This window comes from Motacilla alba, chromosome Z (assembly GCF_015832195.1).
Source record: "Motacilla alba alba isolate MOTALB_02 chromosome Z, Motacilla_alba_V1.0_pri, whole genome shotgun sequence".
NCBI classification, from domain to species: Eukaryota; Metazoa; Chordata; class Aves; order Passeriformes; family Motacillidae; genus Motacilla; species Motacilla alba.
In genome coordinates this window covers 18488062-18503302 of record NC_052046.1, presented here as the reverse complement: position 1 = coordinate 18503302, position 15241 = coordinate 18488062, and the positions used below count along the sequence as shown (strand labels likewise).

Here is a 15241-nt window from a genome sequence, read left to right as displayed (position 1 = left end):
TCTTTTTTTTTTTTTTTTTTTTTTGGTGGTCAGAAACATTTTGTCTTCAGCCTTCTGACTGAAAATAGGATAAAAAATGTTTTCCTTGAGCAAGAAATACCTATTGCTGAGAGAGGTTTTGTCTTGGTAGATCACTGTTCTCATCTACCCATCTATGATTTTCCCTGGTCTAGTTCTTTAAAAGTTTCAGCATGTTTCAAATAAAATCAGTTCAAAAATTCTCTCATTCCAAGGTATCCATCAGAAATCATCTTTTGTTTTCCCTGCTATCCTTCCCCTCTTACACCTATTTTTCTTGTCTTCCACTCTTCCTAATACAAAGCAAGTAGATTAGGGCCAATCTCACAGGGCAACGGAATGAGAGAGATAGATGAAAAAGACACTACATTTGCCAATATCTGAAGGAATGAAGGAGTTTCATTCTCAGATGTGATTTGGTGACAAGAGTCCATGCTACAAAGAGATGCTCCATGTGTGAGGGCAGGGAGCTGCACAAATAGACCCTTCAGCAAAAACCTGTCTAGAGATATAGGATCACAAACAGCAAACAAGGAAGCACTCAGTGTTGAGAGAGAATTAATCAATTATCATGAGATATTTTGCAGATGAGATGTAAATATACTAGAAAAAATAGGGGGGCTTGGCTGGAACACAGTTGAACAGTGAGAAGGGATGTGTGCTGAAGGAGTTTGTAGGTAGACATCTGCTCACAGGAATTAGGGGGGACAGAGGACGGTGCAACCTGATCAACAGATTGATTGAAACTTAGGATTTATGTGGAGGGAAAATAAATTCAGGAGTCACAGCAGGGTTCAAACTAGCACAAGTGTGTATGTAAATGTTGGAAAAAGCAAAAACTGGACAGTGATGCATCATGATTTTTGTGAAATAACCACTGACCACAACTGAGATGGTGCATTTGAACTAAGATTACATGAGCAAGTAATAACAGTGTCCAAAAAGGACAAAAACTGTTAAGCAGTTTCGACAGTGAAAAATCAAAAGAAAAAAAACAACTTTGCCCTATTTTAAAGGGTCAGCTTAGAGGCAGCATGCTTTTGCTAGGGAAATGTCTAACAAACTTTCTCCTTCAGACTGTTACAGCAAAGTCCCCAGTGAATTCTGTGGAATTCATACAGAACTACAGTGCTACTGAGAGAATATTAGTGAAATGAGTTATTGCAGATGCGGTATCTTTCTCAATCATTTAGACAAAAATGAAGTTATTATTCTCCAGTTTTAGTAAGTTAAAGGAAATAAGTGAAGGGAGAGGGATGAGGTGTAAGACCATATCACCACAACTGAGATATTCATGAATATAGTCTCTTGAATATTTATTCTAATTGCAAAAGGAAAAAAAAAAACTTTCAGCAAAAAAATTAAACAAACAAAATCCACTTGGTATACAGAAATCGCATACAAAAAGAATATCCAATGGAATACATATGGTTGCTACATCAGCACAGAATTAAAACTCTCCATGTGGATAAACTTGTACGGAACATTCAGACAAGAGCTTCCATGGATTTATGAGAAGATTCACAAAATTTATCGCCAGGCAGCATTTTAGCTAACATATTTTTAAAACCACAGTAGCTATATTGCAGTAAGAGTCGGGGGAGAAGGCACAGATTGAGTCTCACCCCCTCACAAAGGTATCCTAAACACATACTTCAATTTTTCTTCAAGAACAGTTCAGCAAACAAGTTGTTTTGAGAGAACCAGAACAGCTACATGTTTTCAAGGAAAGCATTTATTTTTGTGCATGTAATTACATGCCTGTGAGTAATTATAAAAAAGCTAGGTAAAATTTTCTGCCAGCCCTTGAACTGTCAGGTCACTTAACAACAAAAGGTTTAGGGAGTCATGTAGCAGGGTGTGCATTTCCATTTTAGTGGTACCTCATAGTCTGACTCTTACTTTGTTGCTCAGCAACACTGATGCCAAGAATTTCCTTTTTATATTAAGCAATCCCTAATTTCTATCTACATACATTTTAATTTCACTATGGTCTATATAATTTTGCAGAAGTTTTAATGGCATTAGGTACAAAAAAAGTTTTTTAAGGACTTTTCAGGTCACTGCAAGTATTGTCATGTGCTACTTAATGCAATTTGGCTGCTTTGCTTTCTCAGAGAGTGTATCTGATGACATCAGAAAGGAAACCTTCGATACCGGTTTCCAGTAGGCCTTAGAATTTCACTCTTTTCCAGATCAAGCAAATTTAAAAACCAAAACAATGCAACAAAAACACATAACTTATTCAACCTCATATATTGTCACAAAAATTCATCAGACAAAATTAAAATCTACTTATGTACCCTTTAGCATGGTACTAAAAAATATACTTCCTTTTAGGAAAACTGTCTGGCAAAACAAATTCCCCAATTCTTCCCCATGGCCCAGATTCAGTGTTCTGTCTCTGTTTAGTAAATTCCCAATGCAGATGACACATGCCTTTGAAGCTGGAGATTTAGCAAAAATTAACAGAATGAGCTTTTCTGCAGGCTCTATGGGCACAGCTGGGAACTGATGGCAGATCAGTGATTCAGGGTTTAGGGTTCCAAATGCACCCAAAGGTGTTGCTGAGTACTGATGGCCTTGCACGTGTTCTTAGAAAACCATTAGAATTATGCAAATAAGTAGGAATAAATAAATTATTGGATGTCTCCTTTTAATTTCATGGTCAGATTCTGGCCCGCATTTTTTTTTCCATTTTTACCTCAGCTTTATTCCTAATACTGGAAATGTTGAATTCTGAAGGCCATGTAAAAATGAAGTGAAGAATGTAGGTCAGCATCTTTAAGGAGGTATCTTCCATCTTTAGTATCTAGAGAAGTTAAGAAACTTCATTGTCAAAACTGACCAATTAAGGTCACCTTCCATTCTGCTGTGCTGCTGGCTGTGACCTTGAAGCTGTTTGCAAACATGTGCACCAACCAAAGTCTGACAAATTATCTGCAAGAATATTGGGTACCCCTATTTATTTCAGGTAAGTATTATGAGTTAACTGTATCAGAATAAAGAAAATGTCCACATGATATTATGCAATACAGGCAGACAGAGCATGTAAGTGACTCTTTAAGAATAAATAATTATCTCACCATAAATTCTGAGCTCTAAGAGGTTCTTTTAATGCTTCTAAAGAACATGCTTTAAAAAATATAGGCAGACAGTTTATAAATAGTTTAAAGCATTTTCTGATGGAAGGCCTGTCCCACTAGTGTTGGTGTAACATGACAATTCTCAAAAAAGGACACTCAGAACTCTGAAAGTAAAATTGACATGCACTTGCAGTAAACATACAAATATCTTTAACCATAGTCTCATATATGAAAAATAGCTTAAGTTACTTAAGAATATTCTTACACTACACTGGTAAAGTGTTTACTATATAATATTTCTACAAGACATGTACATTTACTAGAAATCTTAAGCCACACAGGCATCATCAACAGCTTATCACACATACATGATGCTTCTCCCTTTCACACAAGTTTATATACACTGAGTAAATAATTAAATATTGCACTTATTGGCCCATGATTCCTCAGTCTTGAGGTATTCAAAAATAGAAAAAATATCTATTTTTATAACATTTTTTCATGCAACATGTAAGACATTTGAAATACACGAATGCTAGTATATAAGTTACACATTGTGATAGTCCAACTGAATCACAACACATCTGACATTACTGACAAAATACCAAACAGGAGTTACAGCACAAACATTTCATATATCACTAGTTGCAGGTACATGTCAGAATTACTTGAGGAAATTTATCACCAGAAGTGGTAAACAATGTCTATCTAGCCTTCACTTTTGTGTGTTATAGGTGAATGTGAGGTTATGGGGAAATCAGGACTTTGCTTCCCCCCCCGATCAGATACCAAGTATCTTATTGTACAAATGACAAGCCATCTACCTCTGCTGGAACCATGGTTAATAAACTCATGGACTTCAAATGTAACACATTTGATTTCCAGCACTAATGACAATTAAAGGATAAATTTGGGAAAAGTGGCACTGAATATAAACAAGTAACCGTGGGAAATGAATGAGTATCAAAGATGTACTACTGTATATATATGCATATAATATGTGTGTAGTCACAAATTCTGCTTTACTGAACACCCATGGATAAACAAAAGGAAAAAGAAAAGAAAGCTTAATTTGCAAAGGTGAACTAGATTTACCCCTAAATAAAATTGGTAGAGTTCATTCAAATAATTGAAATATGTTGACTTCTTAAATGAGACTCGAAAAGTGATCAACCTTGGAGAATCTGGAGTCAGAATGTATGGATCAATGGTGCAAATTAACACAACTTATTCCCCTGTTGGTGTAAGTGAAGATATGTTGCTAAACCCCCTGAGGATGGATCTATGAGGCTTCAAACTCATGGTTCCACATTGCTAAATCTGTCATGCTAAAGAAGACTAGGCTTATACATTGTGAGTCTATATGAAACAGGCCAAGGAGGAATCAGTCTGTCATCAGAACTGAAATTTAGTTGATGCCTTTAAAAATGTAAATAATAAAATTTTCTTAGCTAAAAATATATATATAGAAAACAGTAGCTTAGGATGGGTGGAGTTTGTAAAGGGGTTTCTCTTGGAATGCAATTACAACATCATTTGTCTGCTCCAAAGAAATAAATGCAATACCACCAAATGTAAAATTCTTGCTACTTCCCTAAAAATGGCAAATTTAATGCATTCTCAAAGTTAGGATGAAACTCCAGCAAATTTTGTGCATCCTGAAATAATAATTCATTTCTGAAATAAAGAAGATGCAGGTGGTACAGCTGAGCTGAGCAGACAGGGAAGAAAATTTAATCTTTTTGACTGGTGCTCTGGAAAAGGCCACATAGATGTAGTTGCTCAGGTAATTTCTCTAGGTGTTGCATTAAGTATAAGCACAAAGGAAAAAACAATTCCAGCTAACAGTCACTTACACAGCTGTTCAGAGAGAAACAGTATTTTCTGATGGAAAATTAGGCTAGTTCATATTTATTTAAAACACCAAATGAACAAGTCTACATAAACTAACCACCACTACCAAAAATAACAGACACAGTATTAAGTCAGTTGCACTTGAAACTTCTGAACATGAACTCTTAAAAGAATCAAAAACATGCATATGATGTTCAACCCAGCAGGGCTGGCTAGCTGTTTGATAGGTTGGTGCCAGAGGCACCACAGGAACCAGACAATCCCCATGTTCCTGGGTGCTCCCAAGGTATTTTCTGACCAATAGCTTGAAGGTGCAGAAAGCAGCACATTGTCAGAGCAGGATAAGGCTGGTGCATGGCCCATGCACAGGATTAGCCTGCTCCAATAAGCTTTAGCCTAGATCATAACTTGGAAAAAGGATTATGTAGTATTAGTTCAGCTTCAGCTGGCACTATGTAGCTCAGGATTCTCTGCCCAAAAGCATCTCATCTCTCAGAAATTTAACTACTCTGTGTATTAACTGCTGTATCTCACCAAATGGATAAATCTCTGCTGAAGGGGGTATCTATGGCTGGACCAATGATTTGCTGTGACATTCAGTCTTATTTCTATGTTGAAAGTACAACAAATTGTTGCAAGGTGTGCAAGAACTTTTTCACTTTTTCACTTGTGATAAGGCTGAAAGTAGTTTTGTTTCTGCTATCCCAGTTTTCATCTGAGCCCTCCTCTCTTCCATCACAAAATATGGTGCTTTGTAGCCTGGAACTTGAAGGAATTGTGCCACACCACTGGATAGATTAGGGATATAACCAAAACCTGCTTGTCTCCTCCAGGAACTTATAATCAGTGACTGCTGGATATATGTGAAGAAAAAGGCATTCATAATTTAAATTTAGGCCCTTGATCAAGTTGTGGCAGGTTCTTCAAAAATGTTTGGCCTACCTGAATTTAAGAAAAGATCCTTTAGGTCGAGAGGAATTGAACCAGATTGACACAGGCTGCTGTTGGATATTCTATCCCATAGGAGGCCAAGGCATAATTTTACATAGAATGAAAATTCTGACACTGCTAGTCCCTTAAGAATTCTTGGAATATTTGAGGAAGGCATGGTAAGCTACTTCTCAAAAACTTTTCTATCTTTACTGTTTCTCTGCAAAAGCTAGGTTCTAGTTGAGAGAGATACTGAGATCATGATGCTCATGATCTAAACATGACCAACTTTATAGCAGAAAACTCAATATTGCTGTGAAGCATGTGACTGTAAAAGCCAACCTGTGATGGAAAATCAAAGCCTACTTTTCCGACAGTAGGTAACCCAGTTTGAAAAGAAAAAGCCTGCTTGAACTTCCACACATTTTCAATTTCAGAGAAAGCCATGGAAGGATAAATTTGGTTTGATGGGACCACAGCAGGTCATTCTTTGCAAACTTCTATTCAAAACTGTGTCAACTGAGAGGGCTGAGTGGTTTTCTCAGGGTTTTAGTCTCATGTTGAAAAACTCCAAGTATTTTATTTGAACATTATAAAAATTAATCTAACTCTGAGCTCCATGACAATGTCTGAGTGTTAGTACAAAGTTTTGAGGAGATTTTAGATAAAGACTCATTCTCTGCTGCTGTATTTCAGATAAGCTTTTTCCTTTTAACACATTTTTAGCATTCTAAGAAACAGCACTACTCTAACAGCTGCTTCCCCCAGCCACCCCACCTCATGCAGGAGGCCAGATATGAATGAAGGCCTAGCAGGTTAGCTGCCTCAGAAACTTGAATCAGGGGTTCTCCTTAAATTTTGCTGTTACTCTTCTGCCCAGTCTTCTGATGCAAAATGACAAGCAATTAATTAATCCCATTTATGTACAGAACTTTTAATCTATCACTCAATTTGTTTGAAAAGATATATGCTAATAGTGTACTTCTACTACCAATTCTAAACAGTCATAGCCAGGCAGGGAGGGTCTTCAATTCATTGCAATGGAATACAAGCAAAGTGTGACTCCAGCAAGGGACGCCTTGAAGTCTTTTTTTCCTTATTGCACTGTGCACAGGAGATGAAAATTCCACATCTCAGAGCAAAACTGGAAGAATACTTCCACTTCTTGCCAAGCTGCATGATTCAGGATATGCCCAAAAATCCTTGACAATTTGATTATGTCTCTCTCCTCCTTGCCTGAGAGGGCTCAGACTAATAATACAACCTAAGACTCGTCTAAAGAACTCAAGAGCTGAAGCTGAATTCTATCTCAAGGCTTTCTTCCTCCTTCTTCTCAAGCAGGAATCATTGACATAACATAAATGCATGAAAACTGCCCAGCAGCCATCCCAAATGAAGCTTGCTGAACTTTGTATCACTTCTGTTTGTTCTAATCAGCTGGCACCTTGGGTGTGAAAACGTTCTAGGGAAAGTCTCTCAGCACACTTAGCAACATGCTAAGGGAAAAAAAAAAGCACCCTTTAGAGAACAAGGATCACCATTTGGATAGCACATACCTCTTCCACCTGGCTGGTCTTCCACTCTAAAAAGGAGGGTGCTTTCTCTTCATGGAGGTAAATCAGTCTCCATGACTACTAGGGGTAAAACTGCTTAAATAAACTAGCTAACAGGACAGACATGGTTTAAAAACCCAGACTGAAGACAGCATTGACCAATTTAAGTTAGGCAGCCCAGGTAGAACCCTCCTGGCATATCCTTTTTACTTGTGTCTATATGCCTTGTTTGGAAGTAACTTTTATTGTCTCAAAGTGTATTTAGATTATTTACAAATTTTTTAAAAGTGGCCATTTTCTCTTAGTGTGTATCAGGAGTTACATAAGTTACCTTCAAAAAACATAAACTGTAAAGAAGGATTTATTTTCAATTGTGAGTCACTCAGTGTACTATGTGTTACCTCCTTTTATTTTATTTTTCAGATTTTTCCCATTGCTGACAGTCTAAAAAATGTCAGCCTTGTCTTAAATTCTGTCTAATTGGAAAAATAAAATAATCAGGGCTTCTTTAGTTATGCTGTAGTTAACAAAAGGTCACTATGATGCAAGTAAAGCAGTTTTACAAAGAACTTCAGGACACAGATGTAAGAAACTTCCACCAATTACTAGAGGAGTAAAAACGATAAAATATAACTATTTTAACACTTTACCATAAAAGAATTTGTGTACTTTATTCTGTTATCTTCACAGTTTTTTGCTGGTATTTTCAATGTATTCAGCCTAAGATTAGAAATGTTGACAATTTTTTATTACTCCTAAAGGTTTAAAAATCCTAATTCTCTTGCCAAAATAAATGGAAAAAATCAGGTCAAACTTCAGTTCACTGACACCGTCAGCATTTCTGCAATAGGTCTGAGTGAAAATACAGACATTTATAACCACTGTGGTGGTAGCAGTCTCAGTGACTGAATGGGAAATGAAATTTCTGAAAACTGAAGCATGCAGGTTTGACAGCAATGTGACAAGGCAGCTTTTGGCTATGAACATCCAAACAAAATGGATTTGGCTCTGTCAGACATAATGTAGGACTGTGTGATTAGTGTCTCATGCAGGCAGACATGGAAAGAGCTAAATAGCCTTCTACTACAGGGGTAGGTAAGACTGGGATCTCCATAAGGATGGAATGAGAAATTAAGTCAGTTTCAGAAAATTGTTGCTTAGACATGCAGCTCCTATGTAAAAGCAAATACACTAGCTGTCCAAACAGGATGAAGTACCTAATATCTCTGAGACTCTGGACTGAATATCCACATCCAGTTGGAAATTGTTGATGAACAGTTGGGAATTTTGATGTCTTTGGGCCCAGGTCCTAACTTTCTTCTGATTTCTGCAGTTTTCAGTCAGCCAGGATGTGTAACATAGTGAGTGTGGATTTTCCAAGGCAATGTGCTCCAGAAAGTGTCCCTTGTACAAGTGATCTGGCAGAATGAGGGATTTGCTCACTACATGAATACTTCTAAATTAATTTTCAGTCAGGAAAATATACAAGTGGCATCAGGAAGCTAAGTCAAAACACCCTGACCACTACCCTAAAAATTCAGCTATATAGCTTGAAACCGATGAAGCGAGAGACAATTATAAGCAAACATGGTCTGAAGACATGGCACCAGCTGAAGTGTGATGCAAAACAGTAAAAAAGAGAAATGAATATACACCTTGCATGCAAAAGCCAGGTTCTAAAATATGGATCTTCCTTTCAGACTAAAAACTGCTCAATCCCCATATGCATATCCGAACAGCTGATGTAAAACAAGACTGTTCTCCAAAACAAATTAATAAGACAGTATAAATAAAGGCATATAGACCATTCATAAATACTCTGTTGGCAATAGAACACACTGGAGCTGCCTTTGCTGATAGCTGCATTAGCAGCCGCAGTTGGGCTGCTGTGGAGGAGGGGTGTCCTTCAGCTGTGTGTTCTGGTTGCTGGCAGCAATGGTGGGATTTGTCTCCAGACTTTCTGACATTTTGTCACAGATGATATCCACAAGTCGCTCAAATGTCTGCTTGACATTAATGTTTTCCTTGGCACTTGTTTCAAAAAATTCAAATCCTAAGAAAATAAAGAACATGTTTATGTTCTAGGCATATTTTGGTATCTCCAATAAACATACAAACTTCTCTTGAGCAAGAGACACTCAGAAAGGAAACACATGAGAGCACACATATGAAAGAAGAGCAGTTAAAATTGTAACACAATCAGAGTAAGTACACTAGTGGTACTGGCTTTACACAAGGCTGGATGAAGTCAGGACCAGTCCAAATACATTCCCTTAGAAAAATTCTACTTTAATACAGTTTAATCTAAAATTTGATATCTGTTTCAGAGAATTATTTTAGGAAAGCCCTATATGTACAGCCATTGGGAACACGTAATCTGCTGCTCCATCTCTAACTATTATGTTCCTCTGAGCATTATTCAGTTGGAAACAGCCATTTCCATTGTGTTATTAAGGTGGTGCCAAAATACAAATAATGCTTGCAAAAGTACAGGTAAAAAACCAAGCAAGACAAGAAAAGATTCTTGCAATTTGATAGTTACTAAAGCTAGATGTGAATCAATGGGACCAAAGGGATTCCCAGCTCTACAAACAGAACAAATAAAAAAAGAAAAAAAAAACCCCAAACAACAGAAATGCACATAAGAAAGAAAATATCTTAATTAATTTGTACAGAAGGACTTTTTATCTATTCATTCCCTACGATTAGCCCAAAGGCAAAAACCATAGCTATACTTAGCCCCTAAGGGACACTGGAAGTTTTTATAGAGAGGAGACAGCTGTTCTAAGCCCTCCAGAGACAGTTTTCCTAAGTTCTTCCCTGCCTTCATTTGTACCACATCTCACCTCCCACATGTGTCTCATTCATCTACGCCAGGTTTGCAGCTTGGTGGTCAGCCTGCAACCTAGAAAGCTTCTGCCCATGCTGGGTCTTCCCACATGCTTGTTTCCTTTGCAAAGCATTTGCATTCTTTAATTTATTTTTTTCTAGGATTTTTCCCACATTTTTCCCAAGTAAGGACATTGCTCACCATTCCCTGATAATTCACAACTTTCTTCCATTCCTGTCTTTCCACTACCCATGGGTTCAATATTGAAACAGTTTACAAAACATCTGATTCACTGGTAGCTTTACAGAAGCCTTTGCACAGTCTGGCTTACTCTTTGCATAACTGTTTTGATTCCTTCTGATTAAATCTGAATATTAATGTGTAATTACCACTGTCTTTAAGTATGAGAAAAATCCCTGTCAGAAAATTTCAATTACTTGAAATTCCTGGCAGAAGGACAGAAAACAAATCTTTGTGGGTCTGGTGGTTTGGTTTGATTTTTTGAATGTTTTGCTTTATTACATTTCGAAAGGCCACATGAAATTTAAATGCAAGTACTTTGGTCACATTAGTATTATATATTCAGTATGCCATCTAAACAGAATGTAATCAGGACATTCAGTCCTATAACAGTTGTCCATGCAGCTTTTGCAATTTGAGTCCTACCTTAGAACTACTGCAGATAATTACATTTAGATTGACATGATAACCCAGCAAGAAGTAATAAGCAATGTACGAACTCAACTCTGCTCTGAATTTTTTTTTGGTATTTTTAATTTATGTAAGGTGCTGGACTGAAGTGTCATGAAGCACTGAAATGTTTAAATGTATAGCAGCTAAGCACTGGCAAAAGCTAGTGTTCATAGGGAGATTAGACAACAAGAGCTACAAATATTGTACAGGGATTTATTTGGTCACATGACTTCTGTTAGTATCAGGAAGAAGTGTAAGGGTGAGCTCACCAGTATGAGAATACATTACCATAAAAACTTCTCCATTCCACATTTCTCTGCAAAGCAGGAAAACTGTGAATAATAAAAGAAATTCTACAAATATTACATACAAGGATATAGTTTTAATCTGTAAAATACTGCTTTAGTTTAGCTTTGCTCACACATTTCCTTTGTTCTAAACTAGAAGGAAAATGAGGAAAGACAGTGTAGCATCACTTGCTGGTGGCTTTGGCCCTCCTGCAGAGCTGCAGGCAGGAGAAAGCTATTCAGATCATTTGGGAGCTGCCTGGGGAAAGGAAGATCCTCCACAATTTCACTATGCTGTGTTGAAACCCAGATGCAGCTCTAGCCCAGCAATGCAGTTAAGAATCTTCCACAACTCTTAGTGTCTTCTCCACAGGAAGGAGGAGGAAAGCAGCTGTTCAACAGAGGAGCAAGCGGCATCATAGGGCAGAAGGTTGAGTAACAATGGGGGAATGGTGCACCAAAGCTTTGGAGATGATAGGAAGAACACTGAATCTAAAGAACATTTAGGAGTGGAACCATTTTTACAGTTATAAAGATGGAATAATGAGCACATAAAATGATCATGAAATAGCAGATATGATATCTAGGTAAGAGATCTAGACAGTGAAAAGCAGAAAATGAAAGGAGAAGAGTCACAGAGAGGAGGCCTATGTCAAGAAATACTGTAACAAGGATGTAAGATCAAGAAAACAAACACACTATCTTAGTGAGGGTATTTCGCATGAGAACATCATGAAAAACTTACAAGGCACCAATTCTCCAGATTAAATGGAGGGTTACAGTGTCAAGCACAAAATAATTTATTCAAATAAAATACTCTGGAGATGTCTATGGAATTTCAGAAATTATTTCAATAAAAGAAGGAAATTGTAGTCATAGCAGCGATGTAGTTGGACATCAGGCTATGAGGGTATTCCATCAACTTGGACATTAATTGCCTGGACCTTTTAGGCTAGGTTTTGCTGCATAGAGGAAGCAATGGACAGACCTGAGAGAAAGTGGCTGAGCACCCAATTGCCTCCACAATAAAACTAATGCTATATTCTTTACTGGAACTGTAGGGGTGGGAATTTTGAACAGTCTGGGAAATTAGCCCAAACAGATCCTTCTGTGTATAGACATATGATAGATGCTTTTTATATGCTTGAATGTGCAAATAAACATCCATATTCCTAAGAAGAGAATGGGTCAAACATGTGAGCTCCTTCCAGACAGTTCCTGCTGTAAAACAGATGGAGCTGCACATAGGTAAGACACTGTTCTCACAGGTGCAGAAATGGTAACACAGAAGAGTCTTTTGAAGCCAATTAAGACAGTTAAGAAAAGCTTTGTGCAGTTTCTGGTAATCACTGTCAAAGCATCCTGGTATGTACTGAGCAAGTAGGATGAGCTGGATTGCAAAAATTCAGTAAAGCAGGAGTTCAGAATCTCATCTGATGCAGCCAAAGACAACATGACAAAGACCCTTGCAAGAGAAGCTCCTGTAGGCACTCAAACAGCAACTGATTGTCCTGGGCAAGGGATTCAATTCTCATGGGAGTATTACCTTGTGCAAGATACCCCAACAAATTAGGTTGGTTCTTTTGGCTGGTTCATTTGTTTAACCAAAACCCTGCCAGTGAAACGGTTTCAAGGAGCTATACAGAGTTTTTCCTAGCAGAGTGTTCTTGGAATCAGCACTAGAATTCTGTTGGTTTTCATTTTCTAATGGAATGCTTTGCAGATCTTTTTCCCATGACACCTCCTTCTCTACTGACTCATCTTGCAATTCTTTTACCAATGGCTCTTTGACACCGTAAGCTTCATAAATCCCTGCGTATGACAGCCTAAGTTCTATGACTTTTAATACTTTTTCCAGGGTTTTTTCCGCTGCTCATTATTAATTGAGAAAAAATATTTTCCATGAGGGTATAAGTGTGAAGTGAGGCAGCTATTTGGTGCTGCCCAGGGAAGCAGAGCTCAAAGAACACCATGTTCCCACCACCTGTGATGATCTGTACTGCTGATGTGGATGAGGCCAGGCAGAGGAGATTATTGCATAGACATGACAAGCCCAAGTGGGTAGGTCAGGCAGAATAGAGCTGAAACTCAGAAAATGCAACACATCAAAGTGTTGCCTAAACATATGTACAAATTGTGTGAAACATGGAATACGATATTTTAAATGCTTATTTTGTGTTTAATTCTGTTTTCCTTTGCTGATTCCTTCTTTCCCTACTACTGACTCAAAGAAAGCTGGTAAGCTCTTGGCAGCTCCTACAGAGCACTACAGCAGCAGAGCTAGACAGGGCACTGGCATGCTTCTGTTGTTCACCTGGTGATCTACAATGCACTCAGAGCATTTAGATGGCCTCCCTGAACCATACACACAGCCAGAATTACTGAGTTTGTTCCCTCTCTGCCTCACACATATGCTAGCTCTGTAGAGGCTCCTTTATAACTGCTCATTAACACTTGTTTATGTCTGCTTTCAAAACACAGTAAAGAAAAAAGCCCAGAAAGCACAGTCATATGCAAAGAGAAGAACATTCTGCACCCTCTCATCTTCCTGAGAAAACACGACATCAAGAGCACAGGCTAGACAGCAAACTTTAAGAACATTTTCACAGACAATACATACAAGATCTATGCTGACGTTTCACAAGTTGATCCGGAGGCATTTTGTTTTCGGACTGTTTTTATACAATAAAGACAATTTAATTTATCACTCCATATGTTACATTTTACAGATGTCCACAAGGGTATGTTCCCTCAATAACTATCCTTCTAAACTTTCATGAAAACAAGCTTGAGCTGTGGTCCTTTTGAAAGTGTCTTGCTCAATCCAGAATTGTGAGGAATAGTAGGAGACTGCAGCATCAGAACAAGAAATGGCTGCAGGAAGCTGCTCCCTTTGTAAGAGTAGGATGTAAAAGGCAACCTCCAGGAAGTCATGAGAATTACTAATTTAATAATATAATTGTGTATAAAGGAGAGGAGTTAATAAGGCCTTCTTAAAATTTCATCCTGTGGCTAGTTCTGAGGGGGCACTGGCAGGCACTTACCTTCTTGCCTGCTATGAAGAATATCTAATAAGTTTTGCATTCACATTACAGGCTGTCAGTCAAGGCAACTGCAAGACCTTTCTCTTCTGCTCAGATGTCCACTTCCTCAGAACGGTCAATATTTTTTAGTGAAAGAGAGAAAGGACACACATGGCATGACTGCAAAGGTCATCTCTCCTAGGAAACTGGGTTGAAAGTAGCTGGAGACCACTGCTGTTCTTCAAAGTGTCTCCTACATAAGCAACTGTCTGGTTATAGCAGCAGCTCTGGTTTGCTGTGCTTTGCTCTCTAGATCAATAGGATGGGATCTCTGATGTCCTAACAAGCCCAAGTGCTGGACTATGATCAGAAAATTATCAAAACAACATTAAGCTTCAGAACAGGACTCTGCTAATAATATCTCAGTGAAGAGCAGCGCTTTATTACCATTCAAGATAGAGAATTAAAAAGAAGATAAACATTATTAACAGAAATGCTAAAGTGTTTATCCAGTCTTTAGGATGGCTGAATTCATTAACAACAACAAAGCTAAAGGGGGACTGTCAGCTGTGGCAGAATGGGGAGACCCAAGGGACTGTTACTGGTCATGCTCTAGCTAACACCTCATTTTCCAGTCTTTTGGAACAGAAGGTTTCATATAAATTCCAGTTGTATTGATTTTGATTGTTGTTTCCAGATACCTTTTAAATGAGTGCATGTGGGCCATAAATTAGATTTCTGGCAAAGATTTTTGTGTGTGTGTGTTTACAGGAGACATGGGCTGAGCAAACCCTTGCTCCTCATTGTTATTAAATAACTTTGCTGTAATGCAGCTCCCAGTATGTGAAAGCAATGGCAGGTTGGCTTTCCTCTCAGTAAAAGAACATCCTGGGGACAGGAGCCTGTAATTGCTCTGCCAATACCCTGTCTGTGTTGTAGCTAAACGAAGACTGGTATTTGTCAGTGC

At 38.0% G+C, this 15241-nt stretch overlaps 1 protein-coding gene across 3 annotated transcripts in view; it reads right to left on the bottom strand.

Annotated features, from left to right (window-relative positions):
* Positions 1-1321: 1321 nt before the first annotated feature.
* Positions 1322-15241, bottom strand: part of RAB3C (RAB3C, member RAS oncogene family) — a 129245-nt gene continuing 115325 nt past the window's right edge. For all 3 annotated transcript variants that reach the window (XM_038124203.1, XM_038124201.1, XM_038124202.1), the window contains exon 5: positions 1322-9494. In XM_038124203.1, coding sequence (XP_037980131.1) covers positions 9307-9494 — 188 coding nt within the window. In that variant the 3' untranslated portion in view covers positions 1322-9306. The remainder of the gene's footprint in view (positions 9495-15241) is intronic.